At 39.5% G+C, this 27,831-nt stretch overlaps 1 protein-coding gene across 1 annotated transcript; it reads left to right on the top strand.

Moving 5' to 3' along the window:
- The first annotated feature begins 1,030 nt into the window (after positions 1-1,030).
- Positions 1,031-27,554, top strand: LOC131434779 (uncharacterized). The gene is made up of 12 exons (XM_058601913.1): positions 1,031-1,195; positions 1,365-2,290; positions 2,354-2,444; positions 15,625-15,775; positions 15,841-16,017; positions 16,077-16,252; positions 16,319-17,014; positions 17,080-17,197; positions 17,258-17,434; positions 17,521-17,696; positions 17,757-18,815; positions 18,880-27,554. The coding sequence occupies exons 1-12, from the start codon at positions 1,145-1,147 to the stop codon at positions 19,807-19,809; spliced, it is 4,728 nt and encodes a 1,575-aa protein (XP_058457896.1). The 5' UTR covers positions 1,031-1,144; the 3' UTR covers positions 19,810-27,554.
- The last annotated feature ends 277 nt before the right edge of the window (positions 27,555-27,831 follow it).

The following is a 27,831-nucleotide window of genomic DNA, read 5'->3' on the forward strand; positions in this document are numbered from 1 at the left end:
TATATATATATATATATATATATATATATATATATATATATATATATATATATATATATATATATATATATATATATATATATATATATATATATATATATATATATATATATATATATATATATATATATATATATATATATATATATAGTGAATTTAGTGAATACATTTAAACGTGCGGAAGAATATTGGCGTCCGAGCACGGAACTGTGCTGGCAGAACCGGCCCGGAAAGGTGTGAAGTGAGTTTTTGGTTTTATATTCACGATCATTAAGCTATTAACACCTTTAGAAGAAATTGCAACGATTGCAAATAGAATACATTTGCAGACAAACACGAGAAAAGGTCCTAAGTGCAAATGGGAGTTTCTCTTTGTTTACTTTCTCTTGCGGTAATACTCGAATAGGCTCAATCAGCGATCCTTCCATCTAACACTTCACATATGACAATAGCAAAAACCATCAACTTTCGATAGAAACTGTAAAATTTGTTGGAAATTACTGGAATTTACCGTAATAATTGAAAGAGAAAGTAAACCAAGAGAATCTGTCATTTGCACTTGGAACCTTTTCTAATGTTCATCGAGATTTAATTGAAACCAAACGAAAGAGAAAATTTTTTCCTTCACTATTCGTTTTCCACTCGTCAGTGCACAGCAGTTCAAATTGAACTGCTAGTGCTCCATAACAGCTCAACTCCATTACAGTTCAACTTGCACCGCAAGGCATAACCAAATACAAATAATACTACCCTTAGAAACCGTACAAATCATTTGAATATATATGGTGCATCAAATGGTTACAATTCCTAATGAAATCTAATGCATAATTATCATTAACCGAACTTCAAGAAATTTTAACGAACTAAATAAATACTTATTGTTTGTGTGTTCAACAGTTCATGTCATGTTGACTAGTACGCTTGAGCGACTGCCTCTCATCGTGAAATTCTCCAAACGACACGGCTGTTGATTTTTTTTCGCCATAAGCTCCATCATCTCAACCAAGATGGGGCGAAATTTCGCTCCGCTTTGACAAATAAAAAAAGCAGAAGCAAAAAAACTGTGAAAAGCAATATGTCAATAAGGAGATTTTTCGTAAACAATCTAATGAAATTGTGAATTACCAAGTGCTTTCTGGCCTTTATGGAGGTAAAAATGCAGCACAACTCCCAGGCGCACTTGTTTCAAATACAGGTAAGTCACTGAGAACGGGTCTTTAACCATAGAAATTCCGCTCTTGTCACTTCAGTTTGAGGCAGATTTTACAACTTTTTTTTTCTTTTTCTCTTTCTTATTTCATGGCTTTGCTGCGCCCTGGAACTGACCACTGAAATTTTAACTGATGGAATAATGCGTTTCACAGGTTAAATCCCTAATCAAAACTCTAAAATGTCTGCAGTCGGACGATAAATACCAGGCGCTACTGTTTCTCATCTCGGCCATTAAGCTGTACGTCAAATTTTTATACAACGACAACCAAGAGCGTATCTATAAGCCGTCAATACTCAAAGAATTGAACAACATCCAAAATGTGATTATTGCAAATTTGTTAAAATCGCGAGGTGCAGCATCGGCACCATCATCCTTATCTACTCCATGTGAACTGCGGACCAACATTCGAAACAATATCCCTGGTGTCGCAGGTAGTGATGGAATTTTGCTCGTTCACCCTAGTGCAAAGCCGCTGCTTCCGCTCACTCCGTACAATATTTCGGGGAAATTGCTGAGGGGAGGGCTATTTGATGATATTCCTCTAACGGGCGCACTTAAAATCAAATCACGCAAACGTCTTGGTACATTGACATGCTACGGCAATGTTCAGCTGAATCGTTCCCTGGTGCGATTAATTGCTTCCCGCAACTTCAAGCTGCTGTTCAATATGTTCGAACAAAGCATCTTTCCTGCGTGGAAAATTTTCAAAGCGGAGCGTCCGGTGCGATCTCGTACTCGTACGACTATGCCAGCGATCTGTTACAGTGGTGGATCATCACATTCTCCTCCAGCAGCGTATATCAAAAAAGAGGATTTCGATTTTGATCCACCCTACTCACTGACGGGTGATGATCCATGCTTCGAGGAGCTTAAGGATGACGACGACGAGCTTCTGATGCTAAAGGACGAGGATGACGATTCTATATCTAATGAAATATTCTCCGAGGAATCCTCCACTAACAACACATCGCTGATGCTATCGTCTGACACGAATACTTTGGACACCAACGATTCGAATATGCTGTCCGGTGAGCGATGTAAGGAGCAAGTGTACCAGTGTTTGTTGTGCGATAAGAGGTAAACGAGTTGTATTTGGGTGTGATTAATCAGAGCAATAATAATGCATGTTTTATTCCGCAGCTACCGGAAACGAAAATCGCTAGTTATACATTTCAGTCATCATCCAGGATTCTGTCCAGATTGTGGAAAACAGCGTGGCGTGACCTCAGAGGTATTTTCTTTGACTTGATTAATTATTCCACTCCGTTTTCGATACTTGCAGTCTTTATGCGCTAAGAGTCTTCTTAATTCTATGAATTTCGAGTAGATTCATTCAAATAGTGAAACATGTGCAGTCAAGATGTGAATTGATTGTTCATCTGTTCAGAGTTTTTCCTCTATGCAAAGACTAATACCCAAAAAATACCATTATTAGGGAAATTGTGAAATTCAGCCTTCAATAATTGTGCATTGCGTCGATGGTTATTACTTTAAAACCTTCATTAAATTGTGTTTCCTTGTACATTCAATTTTGGGTTCTATACAGAACATTGATGTACATATATTTCACTTTGATAATCATTTTATATACTTGCTATTGTCATGAAGCATTAGGCAAATTATTGACAATGTATCCCAGCTGTAAACAACAAATATTTAACACATATTGTATCCTTCTAATAATACATCGATTTGAGTCAGTAGTATTTTAGCATTAACCACTGAATTGTCATCTACGCTAAGAATCTCCGGCAAAGTTTGCCCAACGTAACGTTACACTGTTTATCTAACATAGTTTTACGGATTCACGTAAAATGATTTGGAAAGTAGTGCTATGAAAAATTGTACATTACGAGAAATTACGTAAAACCTAATTGAACCCTCTTCGACTACTTGTATTATTGCTCGAGAAGCATTATAAGAAATTCTAAACTGATTCATCATCGCCTTTCACGCAACCTGTCTGGATTGGATTTTTAACTCCGCATTTTGTAGAAGTAAAAACTGGCGGAAACGAATTGAATTGTTTCATATACCTAATACTTCTCTTTCACAGCAGAAATGGTTTGTAATGTAAAAGACAAAAAAGAAAGTCTATTGTGTATTTAAGTGGTTCCTGTTTTTATACCACAAGAACGCACATAAGCCTGCCAAGCTTCTCTTAAATCCTCCGACGAGTAATGAAATGTGCAGGGTGACCACTGACCGAAAAACTCTGGAAAAAGTTGGAAATTTGATTTCACAAGGCAAAAAACTCGGGTTCCCAACGCGTTACAATTTAATATAGATATGTGCTACAGCTTTTAGTTGCATTATTGAATTCATTGAATAAGAAATGGAACGACTTGAATGAGATGTTGATTGCATTACACCATAATATCCGGGGTCGGAGAGGCCGGTAGGGCTTAACAAAGTTCTGTTTTATATTTCATTTTCATACTACTGGCACTTATTACCAGTATGAAGTGGAAGTTCAGTGATGTGAACGTATCCCAATTGAGTTTCACACGATGACAACAGATGAACGGTAAATCAAGTTCATCTTTGACATCTATTTGTTGTTTGTGTACCATGGAATGCTGTGAAATGAGAAGGTGAAATAGAATGAAATGATATAGATTGAACATGTGAGCGAACCACCGATAGCTGCCAAACGATATTCATCCAGTTCATTTTGTGAGGTTGTGTCGGTTTTGTGTGGGACCTGATGGGTGAGATGATCTGCGAGTGAACTAATTTTCGAACTACTACGAATTGTACTCGATTTCATTCGATTGAAAGTCGGTAAGATAACATGGTGATTCTACTAACGAAATGACTACTACATTAACATTAACCCAGTGGCGTACCGAGGAAATTTGGCGCCCAGGGCAAAATAGGAGATTGGCCGCCCCCATCGTAGGTTTTGGTTTATTGAGAGCAGAAAAAGAAAGCGGGGTGGAACTTGGGCGAGCAAAAAAAAGGTCCCAAGGATTACTTTGCCGCCCGGGGCGAACATTGATATCAATATCTAAGTCTGTTTCCAAAATTCGTTATGGATTTGAAATGAATTAAGTTTCCGGTTTCTCCCCGCACCGGACAAGACGCAATCATAATTTCATTTTCCACGTATTTGAAAGCATTCAATAATCGCTGTATTCAGCACGATATGAACATTTAAAAGTACTAAGCAGACCATTGTTACGAAGCAATATTATTCGAAGTTATTCGGAACTGTAATTAGTTATCTTACCCAACAAGGAGCGCAAGGCAAATGTTAATATCATTCCCATAACAGTTGTTTAACACATGGGCTGAAAAGTCCCGGGACTAACAAAGAGAAAATTGGTTAAAAATTAGCTTTATTCATCAACATAATATCCATTAAGAGCAACGCAATCATTCCAACGCCGCTCTAACATTTGAATACCATTTTCGTAGAACGATTTATCTTTTGCCTCAAAATAGGCCTCAGTTTCAGCGTTCTCTTCATTCGTGCGAAATTTCTTACCGGCAAGCATTTTTTTCCGGTCTGCGACCAGCCAATAGTCGATGAAAGCCAAATCTGGCGAATATGGTGGATGTGGGCGATGCGTTGTCTTGATGAAACAAAATTTTTTTCTTTGCCATATGCGGTCGTTTCTTTGCAATTTCAGCCTTCAAACGATCCAATAACGCAATCTAATATTCACTGTTTATGGTATTTTCTTTCCTAAGATAGTCGATAAATATTACACCAAGCACATCCCAAAATACCGAGTCCATAATCTTTCCAACCGATTGTTGTACTTTCGGGTGCTTTGGACGAGGATCACCAGTTGCTGTCCACTCAGATGGCGATCGTTGCTGCTCATGTCCCGTTTACACTTCTGCTGGCTGCCAGCATGCTGGCGTCAGTGTACTGCCCTCTTAGGAAAAAACGTTCAACTGTGGTCCAATGATCCAAAGTATTAGACCAACAAAGGACAACCGTTGAACGTTTTTTTCCTAAGAGGGCAGTACACTGACACCAGCATGCTGGCAGCCAGCAGAAGTGTAAACGGGGTATCACATCCAATGAAAAGCCAACACGTTCTTTCGATGTCTTTACGATGTCAGCTAACTCACGCAATTCAAAACGGTTTTGTGGATTTTTTATCTTTTCTGTTGTTACCGCCTCATTTGGTCGTCCACTGCGTTCTGCATCATCGGTGTCCCTCCGACCAGGTTTGAGGTAAGCAAACCAACATTTTATTGTTGTTTCTGATGGAACGGAGTCTCCATAACACTTTTCAAGCCATTGCTTTGCTTGAACGGTATTTTTTCCATCATGAAGCAGTGTTAAATAAAAACACGGAATTGTTTTTGATCCATTGTTCTGAAAATAACAAAAGTTGCTTCTTGTAGTTCTTGATCCAAGGGTCGATGCGTCACAAAATAATTTTCTCCTAAAGTTTTCAGGTGCCGGATACCATCGCTCTGGGCCCAAAGAAATGTTATTGTATATTGGTTTTCTTGGTTTTAAAAAAGTTTTACTCAAGAATAGGAGAATCGTCATCAGGGGGTGGGACAAATGTGCCATACTAGGAATTATCGTGTTTTTACGCTTCTCTAAAGTTTTCCCGCGGAATGTCAAATTCTTTAGCCGCCTTCCGAATTGATGACACTTCTTACGCGGAGAAATGCGTTTATTCAACCGTACCATCGTTTACATACCGATTTTAGGTGTGTTTTACGTTGAATGTTTCAACACTGATCGACTTTGAGGTTAGATTTGTTCATCATCTATTATGGCACACCTGCATCATAGCAATATGACGAACTTGTCTCGCCATAAACTTATTGCATCGATATTCAATTTTGAACAAATATTCAACTAAATGGTATACCAATGATCTGACGTTGAAATGAAACCTTAACAAATGTAGAATAATTGAAACTCTTATTTTGTAAGATCTCGTTCTTATATTATTTGTATAATGATTACGCGATATTATTTGTTTGGATTCCAAGATCAAATAAACAAATGGTAAAAATAGAAGCAACATGAAATTCTATCGTGCAAACCCAACCGAAATATTTATATTCATGAGAAATGTTCAGTCTATGTTGAAATGATGAGGGTGACGCACTTGCTCCTCTGGCATTCTTGCCATACCTTACCCTACATGAGAGCAACGAAATGGAAAACTCCATTATTGGAAAAAGTGAATCAATAAAATTATCTTTCGAAAGAGTTTCCCTGACAATATTCTGCAAAGGGACAGAATCTGGACAAACTTTCTTAGCTAAATCATATATGCATCGGTTCGAGGACTCTTCACTCTCTTTAACCACGTTTCTAATACTAATTCGTTGGGCAGTGTTCCAAAAAGTGTTCATAGAGATTTCTCTAAGGCTTGTTCGCGACAAAATCTGGATAGATTAAATTTGAAATATAGCAAATTTGCTGTTAGTTCAATCCAAGATACATTTTTTATTTGTTTATTTGTGCATTAATAGTCATCTTAAAACTTATTACAGTGAAATAATTAGGCTGCATGATTAAACTGCGAACTTTTTAGACACTCCAGCGATTAGGGTATGTGCAGACTTCTCGGCAATCAATTAGCCGCTTTTGTCTAAGATTCTTGAAATTTTTCTATAGTTGTAGCTTGTTGTTTATATTGAGGGAGTTCTCTCTTCACGAGAGCCCAATACCGCTCGATAGGTCGCAACTCTGGGCAGTTAGGTGAATTCGCATTTTTCGGTACAACGTGCACTCGTGGAGATGGCCTATGAATCACGAATTGCAATAGCTGGTAGGAAAACCATCCATCGTACGGACAGCTAAGATTGGACGTCTACGATGGGCTGGGCATGTCATAAGGATGTCGGCCGACAGCCCAGTGAAAATGGTTCTTGAAATCTAATCCGACTGGTACAGTACAAAAAGAAGAGAGACGCAGCGAGCAAGCGTGGATCGATCAAGGGGAGGTTGATCTACGAAGCATACGTGATATGGACCGAGTGAAGTGGAGACGTATGCTTGATACAGCAAAGGACACCCCAGGACTACAGCTGTTAGTCGCGTCGTCGCGTTGTAGACTCTATTCGCTTTATACCAATTGTTGCGTTTGTGATCAGTTCATTTAGCATATTCAATAGTTAGCACTATTAAAAACAAAATAAACAACAAATAGTATTTAGCGGGTAATAGCACCACCGATTCCCTCCATCGAAAGTCTAATCTCATTCGTCAGCCAACAACACAAATTGAACAAGATAATAACACACAGGCCAGCAACCCTGGCATCACTGCTTGTTTACGAACCGCTTCCTCGGCAAACGCACGATGTAAAACATGCGAACACTAGCTTCCGCACAAACGTCAAATAGCACAGAAAGGGAAAAGCAAAGAACATCCACATTCGGCTCAATCAGTCATCGGAGGCGGACGTCAAATTCACTCCGCAGTGACACGAAACAATTCGCCGCTATCGGCCATTCTACATAATCTGAAAACGTGGCCGTAAACAGGTATGTGCTGGTTCGCTCAAACCATCCAAAACTATTGCAATCGTCGATTACAGCTCGAAGATCCGTCCACAACGACTAGCAAGAGGACACCAGCTAACGAACGGGGTAGGAAAACGACTGCGACGCTGTTAAAGCAAATCTAGCGCTAGGAAAGAGCAAAACCCCAAACGCGGTGTGATAGGAAACTTATTCGCGAATCGACGGGCACCAAGCATATTAACGGACACCCCGAAAGGGTAATAACTCACCAAAGAGGGTGGTCACGAAAAGATTCAATATAGCCATTATTTCAGGGTTTTGTTGTTTTTGGTTCGCCTCGCATTTCTTCGGCGACGGCTCAATTCATTGCGTCGGCAGGCGTGCTATCATCGACCCAAGCGGCGCGCGGACAGACAACGATTCTCGTACTTCAAGTTTGGTGGACTGACCCTCTCGTTTGATTCGAGCATTGTTGACGGTGGACAAAGCGGAAAGTTAGCTGACGCATACGGATCGAGAAAAGTACCGTGGCCGGACTCAGTGTGCAACTCGCGGCGTTGGATACCGGCGAGTGAATGCTGACGGAACGAGCGACGTCATTGAGCTGCAGCTGATCGATCGCCGGAAGAGAGCAGCCATTGTGTGTTCGCTGTTGGCAAAATGGCGACGTAATTGAGATGATCAATAGGCTAAGTTCACAAGTCTCCGGTACCGTGAGTAGAAAATCACTATTGTAAATATTATGAGATAACGCTGAGGAAAGTGAAGAATTTAGAAACGGTGGAGGAAGGAAGATATTGTGAGGTTATGATTTGTAGAGGATGGAAAAATAGAGAAAGAGTGCGAAGAGCAGGCCAGTTTTGAGCGAGAAGGTAGGAATGTAGGGAAAGGAGGAGGAAAGTACAGTTGAGTGAGGTTATGATGATGGCTTATGATTGAATATAAACGCATGAAATGACACACCGACTTCATTTTGATTTGTTTGAGCAAGCCTGGAGTAACAATGGCGCCCAACAAAACGAACCATTTTAATCTGTGGTTTATGCATATTTAATAGTTTGTTTAGTGTTTGTTTTTGGATTTTAAAGAAAATAGAATTTTGGCACGATCCAAGAGTATTGCATTAGGTTGCTGATTTTGCAACTCAATTGCTTTTGTTTAGTTGGCTAATCATAGACCTTAAGGATCATGGATCCATCAAGCCTGACAGAAGAAGAGATTTGGTATGAATGGGCGTTGCGCCACGTGAATAATCTCGGCGTACTTCCTCGCAGAGCAAGATCCGTTCGCTTACGGGCGCTCATGCAAGAGGATGAAATTAAAGGAACCATTTATAATAGTTCCACTCATGTAATGAACGCGGCAGATCACATCAGCTATGTAAGCAACAAAAGCTGCCAACCACGGAAATAAAACACGCCAAACTGTGGCTGACACACCACGGTGTTATTTTGCATCGGAAGTCCTCGTTCGGCGGTAATCATTTGGACAAGGAATTACATAATTCAGCTATGCAGTCGGCGAGCAAGGAGCTGACGACGATGAGCAATGTGCCGTTCACACACGTATTTCGGCAATGGCTCGAGGACCTAAATCAAAAATCGAAACCTCGCTAATCCTTGCACTTAAATGGACCAGCACTTTAGAATCTCTGACGAACACGGTCTAACCACACATTGTTTGATCTACCAACAATCATTGCGATAGGTCTTTATCTCAGGCTTAGGTCTTGAACGAGATGGTATTCTTTTGCATGGGGATCACTATGAAATCTCACAAAATCAACGCGATCGGGAGGCGCGGTAAAACCTCTTATCAGGGCTCATAGTGATTTAGGTCGCGGAAATGCTTCCTTGACTCAACGCGCATTTAAGATTAGCCCTCTAATCGTTCAAAGATTAGCCAACATTTAGTAGTAAATTTTGTTGCATGTAAGATTTCTAGTTCTATTTGCATTCTAGAACTAGTATAGATCTAATGAGTGTCGAACCACAGGAGCGACGAAGCACAGAAGATGGGACAAGAACTAGCGTAGAGACCTTTGCTCATTAGTGGGCGTTCAGATCACCTTTGGCAGAACTTGCTGCCGTTATGTTTGTTTGTTAGTTAGTTAGCTTAAAGTTGAGCTCTTAGATCTGGCGAGCTACAAGGCTTGCGTATATTAGTTATGATATAGTTATCACTATTTTGGGGTCTACCCAACTCGGTAACGTTTGGATCTGTTCTATCTCTATGAAATTTCTTGAAGAAATGAGTCTAAGAGTTTTTTGTGAGCTGCCTATCGACGCTCACAAAAAACTCTGTATCTGTGGTAAGGTTGTGTTGCGTTTGTGATCAGTTCATTTAGCATATTCAATAGTTAGCACTATTAAAAACAAAATAAACAACAAATAGTATTTAGCGGGTAATAGCACCACCGATTCCCTCCATCGAAAGTCTAATCTCATTCGTCAGCCAACAACACAAATTGAACAAGATAATAACACACAGGCCAGCAACCCTGGCATCACTGCTTGTTTACGAACCGCTTCCTCGGCAAACGCACGATGTAAAACATGCGAACACTAGCTTCCGCACAAACGTCAAATAGCACAGAAAGGGAAAAGCAAAGAACATCCACATTCGGCTCAATCAGTCATCGGAGGCGGACGTCAAATTCACTCCGCAGTGACACGAAACAATTCGCCGCTATCGGCCATTCTAAAAGGTGATTTTTTTGAGGTTAGGATTTTCATGCATTAGTATTTGCTCAGATTTTTTGAGGTTATGATTTTCATGCATTATTATTTGCTCAGTATGCTCTGACATTTCATCATGAAGCCGAACGATCTGCCACAACGTCGAATTTTCAGTGAATGGGCCCTAGAAAAGTTGGCAGAAAATCCGCTTTTTTATCGACAAATTTTGTTCAGCGATGTGGCTCATTTCTGGTTGAATGGCTACGTAAATAAGCAAAATTGCCGCATTTGGAGTGAAGAGCAACCAGAAGCCGTTCAAGAACTGCCCATGCATCCCGAAAAATGCACTGTTTGGTGTGGTTTGTACGCTGGTGGAATCATTGGACCGTATTTTTTCAAAGATGCTGTTGGACGCAACGTTACAGTGAATGGCGATCGCTATCGTTCGATGCTAACAAACTTTTTGTTGCCAAAAATGGAAGAACTGAACTTGGTTGACATGTGGTTTCAACAAGATGGCGCTACATGCCACACAGCTCGCGATTCTATGGCCATTTTGAGGGAAAACTTCGGAGAACAATTCATCTCAAGAAATGGACCGGTAAGTTGGCCACCAAGATCATGCGATTTGACGCCTTTAGACTATTTTTTGTGGGGCTACGTCAAGTCTAAAGTCTACAGAAATAAGCCAGTAACTATTCCAGCTTTGGAAGACAACATTTCCGAAGAAATTCGGGCTATTCCGGCCGAAATGCTCGAAAAAGTTGCCCAAAATTGGACTTTCCGAATGGACCACCTAAGACGCAGCCGCGGTCAACATTTAAATGAAATTATCTTCAAAAAGTAAATGTCATGTACCAATCTAACGTTTAAAATAAAGAACCGATGAGATTTTGCAAATTTTATGCGTTTTATTGTTTAAAAAAGTTCTCAAGCTCTTAAAAAATCACCCGTTACATAATCTGAAAACGTGGCCGTAAACAGGTATGTGCTGGTTCGCTCAAACCATCCAAAACTATTGCAATCGTCGATTACAGCTCGAAGATCCGTCCACAACGACTAGCAAGAGGACACCAGCTAACGAACGGGGTAGGAAAACGACTGCGACGCTGTTAAAGCAAATCTAGCGCTAGGAAAGAGCAAAACCCCAAACGCGGTGTGATAGGAAACTTATTCGCGAATCGACGGGCACCAAGCATATTAACGGACACCCCGAAAGGGTAATAACTCACCAAAGAGGGTGGTCACGAAAAGATTCAATATAGCCATTATTTCAGGGTTTTGTTGTTTTTGGTTCGCCTCGCATTTCTTCGGCGACGGCTCAATTCATTGCGTCGGCAGGCGTGCTATCATCGACCCAAGCGGCGCGCGGACAGACAACGATTCTCGTACTTCAAGTTTGGTGGACTGACCCTCTCGTTTGATTCGAGCATTGTTGACGGTGGACAAAGCGGAAAGTTAGCTGACGCATACGGATCGAGAAAAGTACCGTGGCCGGACTCAGTGTGCAACTCGCGGCGTTGGATACCGGCGAGTGAATGCTGACGGAACGAGCGACGTCATTGAGCTGCAGCTGATCGATCGCCGGAAGAGAGCAGCCATTGTGTGTTCGCTGTTGGCAAAATGGCGACGTAATTGAGATGATCAATAGGCTAAGTTCACAAGTCTCCGGTACCGTGAGTAGAAAATCACTATTGTAAATATTATGAGATAACGCTGAGGAAAGTGAAGAATTTAGAAACGGTGGAGGAAGGAAGATATTGTGAGGTTATGATTTGTAGAGGATGGAAAAATAGAGAAAGAGTGCGAAGAGCAGGCCAGTTTTGAGCGAGAAGGTAGGAATGTAGGGAAAGGAGGAGGAAAGTACAGTTGAGTGAGGTTATGATGATGGCTTATGATTGAATATAAACGCATGAAATGACACACCGACTTCATTTTGATTTGTTTGAGCAAGCCTGGAGTAACACAATCTAAAACATCTTTGTCGTAGTGACAAGGTGCGGATAGTGCTCGCAGGAAAACCAAGGTTTTTTTCCAAGTTTCCTTACTGACTTGCTCTTCTTTCGACACCATCTTCGATCTAAAAGCTTGTAGTATCACCAAAAATTCATGTTGCATTATAAACAGATATACGTTTTTGCGGTTCACGAGGTATTTTCTGAGATTTGTGTGTTTAGGGGTGTCCAGATTTCCAGAATTTGCATCTAGCAAATTTACTGCTCATCGTGCAGTATTTGTACTTCCTCAGTCCTGCCGGCGGGGTTATCATGAGAATTTCTGTGTTGTCTGTCACCTCTCTTAACTGTCATCTGCGACAGGTATTTAGTTCTGTCTACGGTAGTGTTATCCGCACTTGTTCGCTTATACTGCTACTACCGAAGGCGCCGGTCATCAATAGACACACGTGGAGACATGAGATAACCACTTGTGAGTGGTTACTCGTCATTTGACGACCATTTTAGTTGTAGTCCTCTAAAAGTTTAGTTTCGCGTGACGGTTCCCTGGAAGTTTATTTAATGTAACCCCAAACACTCGGTTTTAGGTTTCTTCTCTCACCTTGGTTATGAATGTTTAGAACTTTTCAACCTAATTTAAAACCGACTACGAGAGTCTGACACATATCTTCAGATTCTCGTGAATCATCTTCTAGTACAAAACAAACGGTTTTCAAATTTAATGAAGTATAGAACAACATCTAGTTTTCAAGGTAAAAATGATCGAAATTTAATTTCACCGGGAGAAAGCCGGGACTTATAATCTAAAACTGGGGAAAACAGTACTAGCCCAAATATGAGTAGCAATTTTCAGCTATATGATTTTTTATTCGACTAGCGAAAAGTAGGAGGCAATACCAAACTTTGTGTTTGAGTGAGAAGTTAAGTAAAAGTGTTAAAGGTTCTATGCTAAACAATCCATTAGGAATAGGGCCAACACCTCATGTCTCGTCCAACGGTTTTAAAGGGTTCAACAGCAGTTTTAAATTAATCAGAAAGCATCAGAGCTTTTTTAGTTGTTATCAATAACAGCACAATGCAAGCTCATACTTTTTTAAGTTTGCTAATGATTGTGTTTTTAAGTTTGCTAATGAATTTCATTATAATTTATCTCAATAATGTCATCTTGAGGCAATACTTGTATTATGATCATATTTGTATGAGATATCGATTGACTCACAAAATTGAAAAAGTTGTTAACTTTTACCTTATCCACCGTGATTTCCTTCTTTGATATATGAAACTGGTTTCTGAGGGTTTGTTAAGAATTAGAATATGGTTTAATTTGTACCGTGGATCTACGTTTCTTTTTGCTTATGAAGATGGATGGATTTCATAGCAGGATCACTAGAATGTTGATTGCTATCGGCGAAGTTGAAAACTCGTCGGAATTAAAAATATATTTTGTGCGCTGGAAATATGTTTACTCTCTATTTTGAAAATTACGTAGTATCAACGGAAAATGATACACAAGTTTGAGAAAACGACAACATGATCATTATATTGTGTTAAACCCCTAAATGACTGCAAAAGACCAGTATGTGATAAACTCTATTACGTTCGGGATTTCGTAAGTAAAGATAGTGTACTTCGGTACAAGTTTAAGTGTCGCAAATATAACTTTACGTCTCAGCGGTTTATGTTGAATTACTGAGTTGTGCGGTAGTTCAACATGAACTGCTATGCACTGGTGAACTAGAAACGAAATGTAAATACAACTAATAATAGAAACAGTCACATGCGCTCAGTACAAACCGGTTACAAGTAACCAAAACTTCTAGATTGCTAAAAAAGATCTTTTGTTTTTTTAGCATTCAGTGTGTTAAGTTTGCTCTTGACCTTGATCGCAAGGTTTGATTAATAATTCAAGGAATTGATTCGGGAAACTAATTGAGATCGACAGTTGTTGATGGAATTGGGCTTGGCTCTGCTCATCCGCAGTCTCATTACTCCATCGTAGCTGATGTGTATAGCGATGAACTGGTCCGGCAGGAAGGGCCAGGTGAATTACTGTCTGATACTGGTAAAGATATCGGGTTCGATTCCTGATGTGATCAAGGATCTTCCCGGGTTGGAAATTTTCTTGATTAACCCTGGATAGTAAATCCGAAATATTTGAATGTTATTTTGTGGTAAATCGTCCTTTTGAAGAAGATTCTATACCTGCTAGATTAATCAGATCGTTTTTGTTTGTTTACTGGTTAAGATATGTGCAAAAATATTAATTATCATTTAGATAACTCGTTCTGCTCACACCTTTGTAGGGGTCATCATCATCACATTATCATTATATGCACTTGTAATAATGAATAATTCCTGTTTATATATCGAGATGCCCGAAAAATACTTCAATCCTCAATTGGATTGATTTTTGCCTTTCTCTATAGAAAGGTATTAGAATTGCTGGAAAAACGGACTATCGAACGGAGCCTCGGAGACCTATAGTGTTATATGGCAATCGACTCAGCTCGACGAGATCGAAAAATGTCACTTTTTAACGAATTTTTTTAATGTGCAATTTTCTCAGAGATGGCTAAACCGATTTCAACAAGCTTAAACTCGTTTGAAAGCTAGTATTGGACCATCGATCAAGTTCGAAAATCAAATGACTGCGACTTCTGGTTCCGGAGATATTATGGTATAAGTGACGTAACAGACAAAACACGTTGATTTTCACCGCTCAAATATATATAAGGGTGCGAATATTTTGGGATCCCCTTTAGTTTTGTAAGGTGGTAGTGCTTAAAAGTTTGAGCACTTCGAAAAAAAGGTTTGAGCAAACTTTGAAAATTTCCTATCTTGAAAAAAAAATTGTTTGTGTCAAATGTCTTAGAGTTGCATGAAACGTCGAGATTTAGTGTCATCTAAAAAAAATTTTTTTTTAAAATCGACTTCATGGGACTATTTTTTCTAAGTCCCAGACTCTCGATTGTTTCAAAACGATGTTTTTTCGAGATGACATTCAATTGTCGACGTTTCATGCCATTCTAAGGCTTTTGGCATCAAAAAAATTTCATGTACTCCCCCCCCGAGGGTGATTTTTCTAGATCTATGAAAATTCCACTAAGTGGACTAAGAAGGGTTTTTAGATTAGCATCACTCTTCTCATACAAATAGGCAACGCAAATGTTAAGCGCTATTTTAAAAACCGGGAATTGTTATCTCGTAAACCGTGAGTTTTGATTAACTTGGTTCATCTGTTTACTGACTATATCTCATGATTTAAGAATTCATAAGTGAATATATCGAAGAAGTTTAAATTGTTTTCTTTTTTGTCGAACAGGAAATAATCGAACACAATCGGGTCTACCACAAAAACAGGCCTCACATTTGTGAACACTGTGGAGAAACATTCACGCGTAACCAACAGTATCAGGTCCACGTGCAAGGTCATTTCATCAGCAAAGCTCGCGTCCAAGAGCAAAATTGTAAAAGTAAGTCCATTTTGCCAGGTTTATGCTCTAACAAAGCTTCTTATAACATTATTTCCCCCACGTAGAAACGTATAAGTACAGCTGTCGCACTTGTGGCATTGTTTTCAACAATCAGAAATATTTGGAAAAACACGTTCAAAAAACTTGTCACCAGGCCGAAGGGGTGGCCTGCGACACGTGTGGTGCAATATTTCCCTCTGATATAAAACTTTATCAGCATATTGCTAGGACCCATAAGAATGGTATGTCGAACCACACGGACAATAGTTTATATTGAAAATTATGTTGTTGTTTTTTTTAGATAAACGATTCACATGTGAACATTGCGCTAAAGTATTCAACCAGAAAGCGAATCTCGATCGACATCTTCTCTTACACACAAATGTGCCAGAGAAAAACTTTTCCTGTGAACAGTGTGATGCCACGTACCTCTCCATGGCTTCCCTGAAGGAACATGCTAAGATAGCCCATAGCGGGGTAAGTTAGATTTTCTTTGTACCACTAGAACACATCATTTGTTAATCGAGCACATCTAAATTGCAGGACGATAAATTTGAATGCAACATTTGCAACAAACTGTTCGCTGCGAAACGATCGCTCAAGCGTCATAAGCTTTGTCACTCGGAGGAACGTCCTTTTCCCTGCACGGTGGAAAACTGCAAAGAGGCCTACAAAAACCAGTCCCATTTGGCACGACATATGAAGACCGCTCATCACATCGATCCACCTCCCAAGCGAATGCAGAAAGCTGCTAAGAATGAATCGGGTGAATTTATTCCTTTGGATCCGATCGGCACAGGAGATTCAGCAGCTAGTAAAAGTAATCCAATGAAAAAACCAGTGATTGGAGGAAGTGACAAATCCATTGGTGACAGTAGTACTAACTTCAGTGACAATTTATCGACCTACAACTATGACTACGTGGAAACTGGGGTTACAGTGCCAGATCCGAGTCAGCAACGGATACAAATGCTTGGGCCAGCAGGTACTCGACTAGGAATCCCTCCTGCTGTTAGCTTTAATGATCCCAACTTGGGATACGGTGGACCTGCCCCCGGGGAACAGTTTGAATGGCAGAATCTCGAATTTGGTAGCGTTGGCAATTCTAGCGGTGGGGGCAATGGGCCTGTTCTTCCACCGCGAAACATTGGCATTGAACAAATCAATCAAAGTTACATAGATAGTGGCCACGGAGCAAACTACATGACTGGAACTATGCCTGCAATGCGGACATATTCGGTATTTATACAACTGTTTCATTAGATATGCTCATAACTAAAATAATCGTCTTCCTTTTTTTCCAGGACCCGAATTTGATATGCGAACACTGTGACGAGGCTAATTTCCTCAATAGTCAGCAGTTACAAGCTCACATACAAGATCACTTTACGGCGAAAGATGGTAAGGAACCACCAGGGAAAAGTAAGTGCTTTAGTAATGAATAATTGTTTCTTAATAAATAAACGTATTTCATTCATTCAGAATTGCAACGATTGTATTGTAAAACCTGTAATTTGGTGTTTTCTACCGGACCCCAACTGGATCGACACATCCAAAAAACGAATCATCACACCGACAGCATTGTGTGTGACCTCTGTAGTGCAATATTCAACTCTAATCTCAAGGTTTACCAGCATATGCTCAAGTGTCATAAAAATGGTAAGTTCACGAATTAAAATTCATCTGCTTGCTAGAAAATTGTATATGAAATTAATATTATATCTAATACAATCTGCGTTTTTCAGAAACCTGGTACGCATGTGAACAATGTTCTAAAGTATTCATACTGAAGCAAGAATATGACAAACACCAGCTGGTACATCAAACCGTTACTGATAAATCAGTTATCTGCGAACATTGTGCGTCTTCATTCTTCTCGCAGGAAGCACTCAAAGAACATATCAAAATTTCTCATACAGTGGTAAGTGTAAGTAAGCTCATGAGCAAGCCCGGATGATTGTTTGTTCTTTTCAATTTCCAGGAAAAGAAGTACGAGTGCAACATATGCAACAAATTGTTCGCCGCAAAACGATCGTTAAAACGCCATAAACTTTGCCATGAGGAGGAAGGTGCATTTCCATGCCCGGTCGAAGACTGTAAGGAATCGTTCAAGACTCCTACCAGCTTGGCGAAGCACAAAAAGATGGTGCACAGCATTGGCCCAGATTCCAGCGAAAAAGGGGGAGCCAAAGGAAAAGCAAGTGCTACTGCGAAAGCAACCAGTGATAAACTGCTTCCCGAGCCTCCTCCAGTTGTATCGGGACCGTCGTCGGGTACACCAGGGATTCCTATGGGTAATGTTCCTGGCACACCAGGCTCAATTAAGCTTGAACCCCGGACACCTACGGGTATGTTGGTGCCTCCCTCGCGAACCAGCAGCACCAGTAGTGCTGGTGCTGGAAGTAATCCAAACGCAATACCGTATGATCCATATGGCACTGGGCTCCATTATAATAACGTAATGGGCCAAGGTCAACAGCAAAGCACTCATTTTACTATCCAAAATCCAAACAGTGCGCTCCACTATGGATCAACCGCAGGTGTGGGTCGAACTGGGACTGAGCAGACAATGACTTACCGGATCGATCCTACTGGTTCACCTGTGGCGGGTCCCTACGGTCACGCAGCAGCAGGAGGCTACGGCCAGATGAACAGTTCCTTCGAATGGCGAAACATGGAAATGCAAAACAGTATTGACCCAGGAATGGGAACGTCCAACACGAGTGCCGGGCAGACGGTCCAGTCAGTGGCTGCAACAATGAAAGCCAACAAATACTATCCAGTGATGGATCCTAGTGGTGCCGCAGGCGGCAGTTTTATTCACTCCCAACAGCCACAACAGCACCAGTCGCCTCATCATCCACAGCAGCAACTGCACTCACAACATCCGCAACATCACCAGCAAACGCAACAACAACAGAATCAAGTCGTTACGAATGCTGCAGCTTTGCAAGTTAAGAATCCACAAGATGCACAACAACAGCACCATCAACAACAGCAAATGTTAAGTATGAATAGTCAGGAGTTTATGGGTTATCAAGTACGTACTTCGTATTTATTATGAGTCAAGAATTATGACCGTATTGTTTATCATTTTAATTTAGGAAATATGGAACGCGAACATGGTTAAAATGGAATACCAGGATGACGTAAACAACTCGAATGTATCAGGAAGCTCGTACAATAATATTGGAAACATTTTATCGAATCTAGAACTGATAGGCAACAATAGTAATTATGAGCAAAATTATGACATTGTTCCACCAGCTACTGGTGGCGATCAGCAACAACAACAGCAGCAGCAACAGCAACAATCTAGCCAATCGACTGCTCAAGTGCCGCATGTCGCACCGAAGAACAACTATCATAAACAACAGCATATGCATCAACAACAGCAGCAACCTGGAATGATGGGTGTCGAAAATCCGATGGTAGGTCAGCATCATCACCAGCAGCAACAATATTTCCAAGAGCATCACGCTCAAGCCCCTGGTCATCACCCTCATCAACAACAGCAACACCATAGCCTTCATCATCCGCAGCAACAGCACCATCCTGGTCATCCGGGTCATGTTCAATTGCATGGTCACCACGTGCAACAACAGACACCGAGTCCGCATCACCATCCACCGCACATGCAGCAGCTTCAGGGAACACAACAGCAACAGCTGCAGCAACATCAGTACAATGCACATCTTCCACATCATCAACAGCATCCCCACCATCATCCACATGTACCAGGGCCACCCGGCACACATCACAGCGCTGCGGCTGGACCGTCATCTGCCTCAGGACATCCTCATCAGCTAGCGCACCAGCAACAACCAGGTATGTCGGGATATCCTAACCAACCACATCCCCACCAACAGTCACAGCAACAACAACAACAACAGCAGCAGCAGCAACAACAGCAACAACAACAACAACAACAGGACCACACCCTCACAGACATATCGAAAACTAACAACTTACAGTTTGTGGACAGTTTTACCGAGTCAATCGACTATTTGCAGCAGTCGTTTCAATACGTGTAATACCAAGTAGCAACAGCGAAAACGTATTTTAGTTGCTTGCTGTAGAGGATTTGCGAAGGTTTTTCGTACAGCTTCGAATTATTTTCAACTGAATGTGCACTGTGGTTGTAGGGTTTCAGGTGGAGTTCGTGTTCACTTCGTTTTGAATACTTTAGAGTTTCAATATCTGTGATGCAAGTATGCTTTTAACATTTTTTGGTGAATTGTATAAACAAATCTATAGCTTTTTTGTTTATATACGTTGAATATTTGTAGCTTGTTTTTTCTCTATTGCATTTTATCACATTATGTGTTGAAATGTGTCGAAATGCTTTATATGAGCCTCAACCTGTCGAATACGTAACGATTGTATTCGACTGCTAGTTTTCTAATGAGTCTAACATCCAATTACTATAGTATTTTACCATTATATATTGAGTATGTGTTTACAGTGTATCGAAAATTAGAAACAAGGAGCGTTTTTGAACAAAGTTATTAATCTGAGCGAACTATTTAGATTTTTTATTTTGTTTTCATTTGTTACGGTAGTTAAGCCTAGTTGCAGTGCTCGAAAGATGTTTTGATGTTTTTCTCTCTATAGAAAGGCTATAGAATCATTGTGAAAACCGATTTTTGAGCCAAGGCGCAGAGGGCAGAATGTCATATACCATTCGACTTAGTTCGTCTACGCAAAATGTCTGTATGTGGGATTATGTATGTATGTATGTGTGTATGTAAAAAATGTGCACCCGATTTTCTCGGAGATGGCTGGACCGATTTTCACAAACTTACTTTCATATAAAAAGTCTCTCGGTCTCACAGGTTGCTATTCAATTTTGCCCGTACCAAAAATCGCTCAGCTCACAAGCTTAGGTTCAAATGAAAGGTCTTACAACCTAACCTATAATCCTACCGAAAATTACTCCAATTTCTCATAAACGGCCAGACCGATTTTCGCAAACTCAGATTTAAATGGAAAGCATTATGTTTCCATAAGTTGATGTAGAATTTTATCCTGGTCTGGCTTGCGGTGCCGGAAATACAGGGTAGTGTGTATGATATTGTAACCTGACATATAGAGCGATAATGCAAAAAACGTAAAAATTCTTCTAAATTTGGTTCCAAACTGTTTCAAGCTATAGGCACAGACTAACAGACAGGACACTCAAATTAGATTCTTCAATCATTTTAACGGTCATTTCGAATATTCCTTTATTTGGGACAGTACTCACATGTGTCATGATGGCGCCACGTTACCCTATCAAAAACATCATGTCTGTCATCTAGACTGTGTTTATTTTTTTTATTTACCAACAGAGTTGCCATTCATACAGAATTACCTGTAATGTATTGATTTGTATACGTCCATGCGAATGTCATGCAGGATACAGATTTAATACATATTGCCAAAACTATATACATAATTGTGCCTATTTCTCATCCTCCAACGCAAGACAAAATCGAACCCGTTTTGTTACAATATTTACTTGCTTCTGGTCTGCCGCCACCTAATTTCTGGTGAAAACTACCAACACAATAAAAAATAGTCTAGATGAACAACGTTGAGTCAAATAAATGGTTACCTTCCAACATCGCGAAAAAGTTAAATATATTATCAACGTAATCCAATAATTTATTGTGACGTTTCGTTTTCAAATATTTTGTTGAAATCAGGCATCCCTGCAACCAGCTGATCGGTGTTGACAAACGAGGGGAAACCAACTAGTAAGAAAACTTTTACATAACACAAGGGGTGTACAGATAGTAAATAGTTCGCGCAGTACAATATAGGTGGAGCTAGTGCATCACGAAAAATTATTTTTTATAAGAATTTACTCATACTGTCATGTCTGTTAGTCTGTGCTATAGGTTATGCAATTTGCTTGCTGGCTAAAAGAACCGATTTCAGCTATAGTTCTTAGCTCCCGATTCTAGAAGTAACGGAAATAGTGGTCGAAAACTCAAAAAGCTAAGTTGATTTCCACAAACTAAGACTCAAACTTCTATAAAAATATACTACTTTTGACCTTTGTTCGAAGATCACTTCCGGTTCCGGAACAACAGGATGAGATGTGTTTAAAATTTTAAACCCTTATTTTTTATAGCGAAAAGGCAAGAAACGGAGAAATTTTCTATTCAATTGGGTCGAAACTTGTCTTTTTGGTCCTTAATCAATATTCAAACAAAAGTCTTAGTAATATTAAAAAGACAAGAGTGACGAAAGACATTATAACACCACTAGGTAGATCAAAACAGGTTTTTCTTGTGCTCAATTAATTAAACACTGAAGGCAAAAAACTAATTTCTCTTTCTAGATGGTTTAACCCAATGTGATGTAAACTGATGGTGCAGACCACATGCTTTGTAAAAAAATTCGATATGACGACATACATGTAAAATAAACATGCTTGGATTCAATCATGAATCAAGTAAATCTAGATTTACCACTGTACGGAGACATTGACAGCGCTTCTAGTGAGAAACGGGTGTACTTTTTTCCATTAGCTACTGTGGTTGTGTTAAAAGCGCAGGGAACTTTATACATTCATTTTATGCCCCGTTTACACTTCTGCTGGCTGCCAGCATGCTGGCGTCATTGTACTGCCCTCTTAGGAAAAAACGTTCAACTGTGGTCCAATGATCCAAAGTATTAGACCAACGAAGGACCACCGTTGAACGTTTTTTTCCTCAGAGGGCAGTACACTGACACCAGCATGCTGGCAGCCAGCAGAAGTGTAAACGGGGCATTAGGAGCACATGGCGACGCTTTCGGTGTCACGGGTTGCTCTATTACAATGCTATTACACTGAGAAATCTAGATGTATTTTATTTATGATTCAATCAGTGTTGCCAGATCATTTTCCCAAAAATCTGAATTCGGCGCCAAAATCTATCTGTACCATATCGGTATCAGAATCCTTTAAGTACCAGGAAAAATGTCACCAAAGCTCATTTTGGCGAGCAAAAAAAAGGTCCCACAGCAACCTTTTACCGATTGTCTATCCAAACTAAAACCGAAAATCAGTATTTAGGGTAACAGAGGTATTTTGGCCCACTTTAAGATTGATTTTATATTGGCCCACTTTGTAAAAATATCCCCCAAATGTTATAATATCTTTGAAAACCCCTTCCGCAGTAGGTAATTCAATGTGATTAGCTTCAAATTGATGCAACATGGGTTACTTAACATCGATAAAATCCGATGAAATTGATAAAGTTTGTTAGGTGGGCCAAAATATATGAAGTGGCCAAAATACCTCTGTTACCCTATCTGTACGATCCGTGAATTATCGGTATTTTGGGAGTACATATCTGTATTGCGGTATAGAAGTCAAATATCTGTATAAATACAGAGAAATCGGTATACCTGGCAACATTGGATTCAATGCTAACCAGGGATGCCAGGTTCACAGATTAATCTGTGTTTCACAGATTTTCAATTTTCTGCACAGGCTTTAAAAATGGCACAGATTTTCACAGATTTCTAAAAATGGTCACAGATTTTTACGGATTCTGAAATAAATCATAGATTTTCACAGATTTTTGAAAGCGAGTACAGTTTAGCATCAAAAGTACAGAGCGATTGAGTAAAAAGGTACAGAGCGTGTTGATGTGTTTTTTTTTTGCTCACCTAATTGATTCCGATCTGCTACTATGGTACGGGAAACGTGCACAGATTTTCACAGACAGGTTTTTAGCTTGATCTTTATCATGTACTTTGTCTTTGACACATTGATCTCTAGTCCGATCCGCTTGGCCTCAGCTTTTAGTCCGATGTACGTATCTTCCATCTTCTCAAAGTTGCGTGCTATAATATCAATATCATCAGCGAAACCAACGGACTTTCTGAAAATCGTGCCACTCGTGTCTATCCTAGCTCTTCTTATCACACCCTCCAAAGCAATGTTGAATAGCAGACACGAAAGGCCATCACCTTGCCGTAACTTTCTGCGAGTTTCGAAGGGATTCGAGTTTATCCCCGATACTCGAACAACGCACATCACTCGATCAATCGTAGCCTTGACCAATCGTATCAGTTTGTCCGGGAATCCGTAGTCGTGCATGATTTTCCATAGCTGTTCTCGATCGATTGTGTCGTAGGCTGATTTGAAATCGATGAATAAGTGATGTGTGGGCACATTGTATTCGCGGAACTTTTGCAACACCTGGCGGATGGCGAACACTTGGTCCGTGGTAGCGCGTTCGCCCATAAATCCTGCCTGATATTGTCACATGGCCTCTGCGCGAACGGTTCACCTTCTCGTAGAACTTCCTTGTGTCATTAGAACGGAACAGCTGTTCCATCGCTTCGCGATCTCGGTCATCCTATTGGCGCTTTTTTCTACGGGATACCGAGTTTAGTCTGTTCCGCGCCTGTCTGTATCGCTCCTCGTTTGCTCTCGTTCGGTGTTGCAGCTTGCTCGGCCAAGCTGCATTCTTCTCGGCCACTAACTGTTCACATTCGTCGTCGAACCAGCAGTTCCTTACGTTCGGAGTCGTACCTAGTGTGACGACAGCAAGCACTGGTTTTTAGTTTTACTTGGCTTGCTGAAGTAAAGTTGATATCACTAGAACTATGTTTACCCCACCTGAGGTAGAAACCTCATTGGGTTTAACCCATATAATCATTTTTTTTTGTTATATTCGTCTTGATTCAGTATATAGTAATCTTTAAAGAATTTATTAAAGAATGTTTCTGTACACACAAAATTAACAATGCTGCTTCGCAGTTTGTTCAGAAAGTATCGCGAATAAATAAAAAATAGAAGACAAACTACAGCATGTCCACGCTCAATAGCTGTCAGAAACTGACTGGACATTCTAAATGGCCGGAATCGTTAACATAAGTGATGGTTATGATTACGAACATAACACCATCAAAAGATCAAAAATGGAATATACGTAGCCCGCGAAAATTCAAAATTCGCGATACTTTTTTAACAGACCTTGTAAGTTGTCTGAGGCTACTGGGCGATCGGTCTGGGATCTCATGGGAGATCGTTAGTACCTATAATCCTACTTCGATCAGAACGAGTCGTGTGGCATTCGGCGGCTAAAATTAGCCATAAACAGATCCATTGGATTTCTGCTTCCATGTCGTAAAAAGCGACAATAGCAGTAGTCTTTTCTTTCTCCTACTCACTGCTACCAGATTCTTTAAATGTTTAACATCTGGTGGCAAACAATCCTTTCATTCCTAAGTAGATCTGCATTCCGACTTTGGCTGCTATAGTTGCCAATCTAGCGTAAAAATGGTTTCTTAAGACCACTTTGCCTGGAAGTGCAGCAGCGTTTTCATGTGTCTTCAAGCCCATTGTGGTTGTTTACCGATTAATGCTTTGTTAAAATTGATCCTTTGATGGTAGTAGCGGAGAGTATTAACTGTTCGCCGGACGCAAGAAGCTCGTAGTACACTACTCCCTTCTGAATACATCACACACTTAGCATTAAGCATTTCGCACCGAGTTTATCCCATTTCCATCTGTCTCCCTCAAACAGTTTGTGTTGAATCCATTTATCAACGTTATCAATTTTTCCCATAGCTCGCAGACAATCAGAAATGCTTTTCGAGTTGTACAGATTTTTGGAAAAATGACCCTGCAGCGTACGCAAGTTTTGAAGGTTGGGGCAAAATCTGAACAAGGATTCGACGACTTTCTGATTATGTATTCTTTTGAACAGGAAAATCAAATAAACAAATGCGATATTTTTAAAAGGTAGACAAACAGAATCCGAATGAAAAATCCCTCCTATTATTCCTCAGACTAAATCGGGTTTGGCCCGGTTAATCTACCGAGATTAAACAGAAGAATTTATCAATTGCAACACTCTACACTTATGTTATGCAACCATATTTAATTATTTATAGGATGATTTTGTGTCAAGGCAAAATTTGTCCCGCAAAGGGTCATAAATGATTCTTTATAGCTTTAATCCCTAACATCTATATTCCACGCGTTTAGGGAAAAGAAAACGAACCTTTTCCAAACTTTCTTAATTTCGGCGCATTTTTTTTCTTGGCGCCCTAAGTGAACGTATATTCTGCGTATGCGTTTATCCAGTCCTGATACTTTTAACTTTCGGTGTATTAAACTGGTTTCTCAATCCGATTAGATGAATTCCAGTTGATTGATACATCAACAACAACTTAAGTACGTCTATTTAGTTGGATTTCGTCGGTAGAGCAATCGTTTTGAGAACTGCCAAACTTGCTATTGGGATGTGGACAGCAACACGACATTTTGAATTTGGGCACCTGTTACACAGAACCATATATTATTATTTCCAGAAATTGGTAGCGTCATGAGCATTCGATATAACATATTTATGTGCAATAGACAACTCCCGGAAAATCATCAATATGCGTGATATAAATTTGGCAAAAATACGCAAGGCAGTATCAGATAGTGTGGCTTTTAGACAGAGTTAGCATTCGTCTTCAAATTACAAGATGTTGAGAAAACTTGTTTTGTGAAAAATATTTGTTATTTGATTATGGTTAATGGCAATTATTCGAAAAAGCGTACTTGTACAAAACAAAACTTCGGAACGTAATTGAATACAGTCAAACCAACCCAAAAATTCATACAACCACGAATAGACAACATTCGATCCGCTTCACCCGTACTAACCCAGTTACACTGTCTTAATTCATTTAGTTTTTTTAGAGCGACATACTCGCGAGCTCGCTTTACTTCGTTTACAGTAGCTCGTAAGAAAAGCAAAACAAATCAGAACCCCATGAAAAAAAATAATCGCGTTAGATTTCATCGTTGTCATCACTATTAAACATGAATCATAAGCTCACATCCACAACATCCATACCCTATAGCCCCCATTATGATATAAGTTCACAGAAAATCAGAAATTTGCATATATAGCGTATAGGAAAAGCGTTAAGAAACCTATATTTCAACACAGAGCATAATGTCCGAAACGGAATAAAATATAGATATATTGCTACTATTAAGTAAATGAAAGAATCAAACGATTGTAGCGTGTCGGTTTGATTGATATCGAACGCAGTAGAGATTTATAACAGTATGACTGAGTATGCGTGAGTGTAAACTGAACAAATTTTTAAAAATTTAACAAAAATGAACATTTAATTTTTACTGTTTTCGTAAAACAATTACTATTAAGAGAGAATTAAAATGTCGTAAAAACAAGAATAATACTTGTGAACGAACGGGGAAAGATGCAACACTAAGACGGTTGAAAAACAATAGAGAGAAAGAAAACATTGTAATTATAATATGTACTATAAGTGTTAAAAAAGAGTAATCTTTGTATTAGAACCACAATTAAACTGTGGCAGGAGGCACATTTGCAAGCAGAGAAAAGTATGTTTAGCCAGAGAGACGTAATATATATTTAAATACCCGTGCGGACCTGCATCTACGGGAAATTTTATTACAGAAGCATGTTGTCAACGATCTTCCGTTGATTTGGCAGTGAAATAAAATTGTACATCTCCACTTTTTACTAAGTATCTCAGAAATAGAGTGACACTAACTTCTTGCATATGGAATGCGCGAATGAAAAAAATAATAATAATGCAAACACACACCCATACACATACACACTCATACATATTTGCTTACAATAACCAGATAATACACACCCAAGCATACTTGTAATGAATAATATACTTGCATAAAAATAATATATTGATAAACAAGTGAAAAAACTATTGAAAACTATTATATACACAACACAATTATTATATTATTGATTATTATTATATCATTATTACTATTATTATTGCGAATAAATTCTAAAAGTAATTGTGACAAAATATTACCGTCTTTCAAATAAAATATCACATTAGTTTGATTATAATTTATTCATTTATAATCAATTGACACAGACGACCGACGTTGATCGGGTACAAGCAAAAAAAAACCAGCAAGAGCCTCTATACCGAAAACAACAGTAAATATTAAATCAAAATGGGTATGTTCACCTAGCATAAATTTGGGGTGAAAAATCTTTTTTTTTCTTTTAATTTACCACAATCTGTACGGCTAGTAAGCCGAAATT

This window comes from Malaya genurostris, chromosome 3, assembly GCF_030247185.1.
Source record: "Malaya genurostris strain Urasoe2022 chromosome 3, Malgen_1.1, whole genome shotgun sequence".
Classification (NCBI taxonomy): domain Eukaryota; kingdom Metazoa; phylum Arthropoda; class Insecta; order Diptera; family Culicidae; genus Malaya; species Malaya genurostris.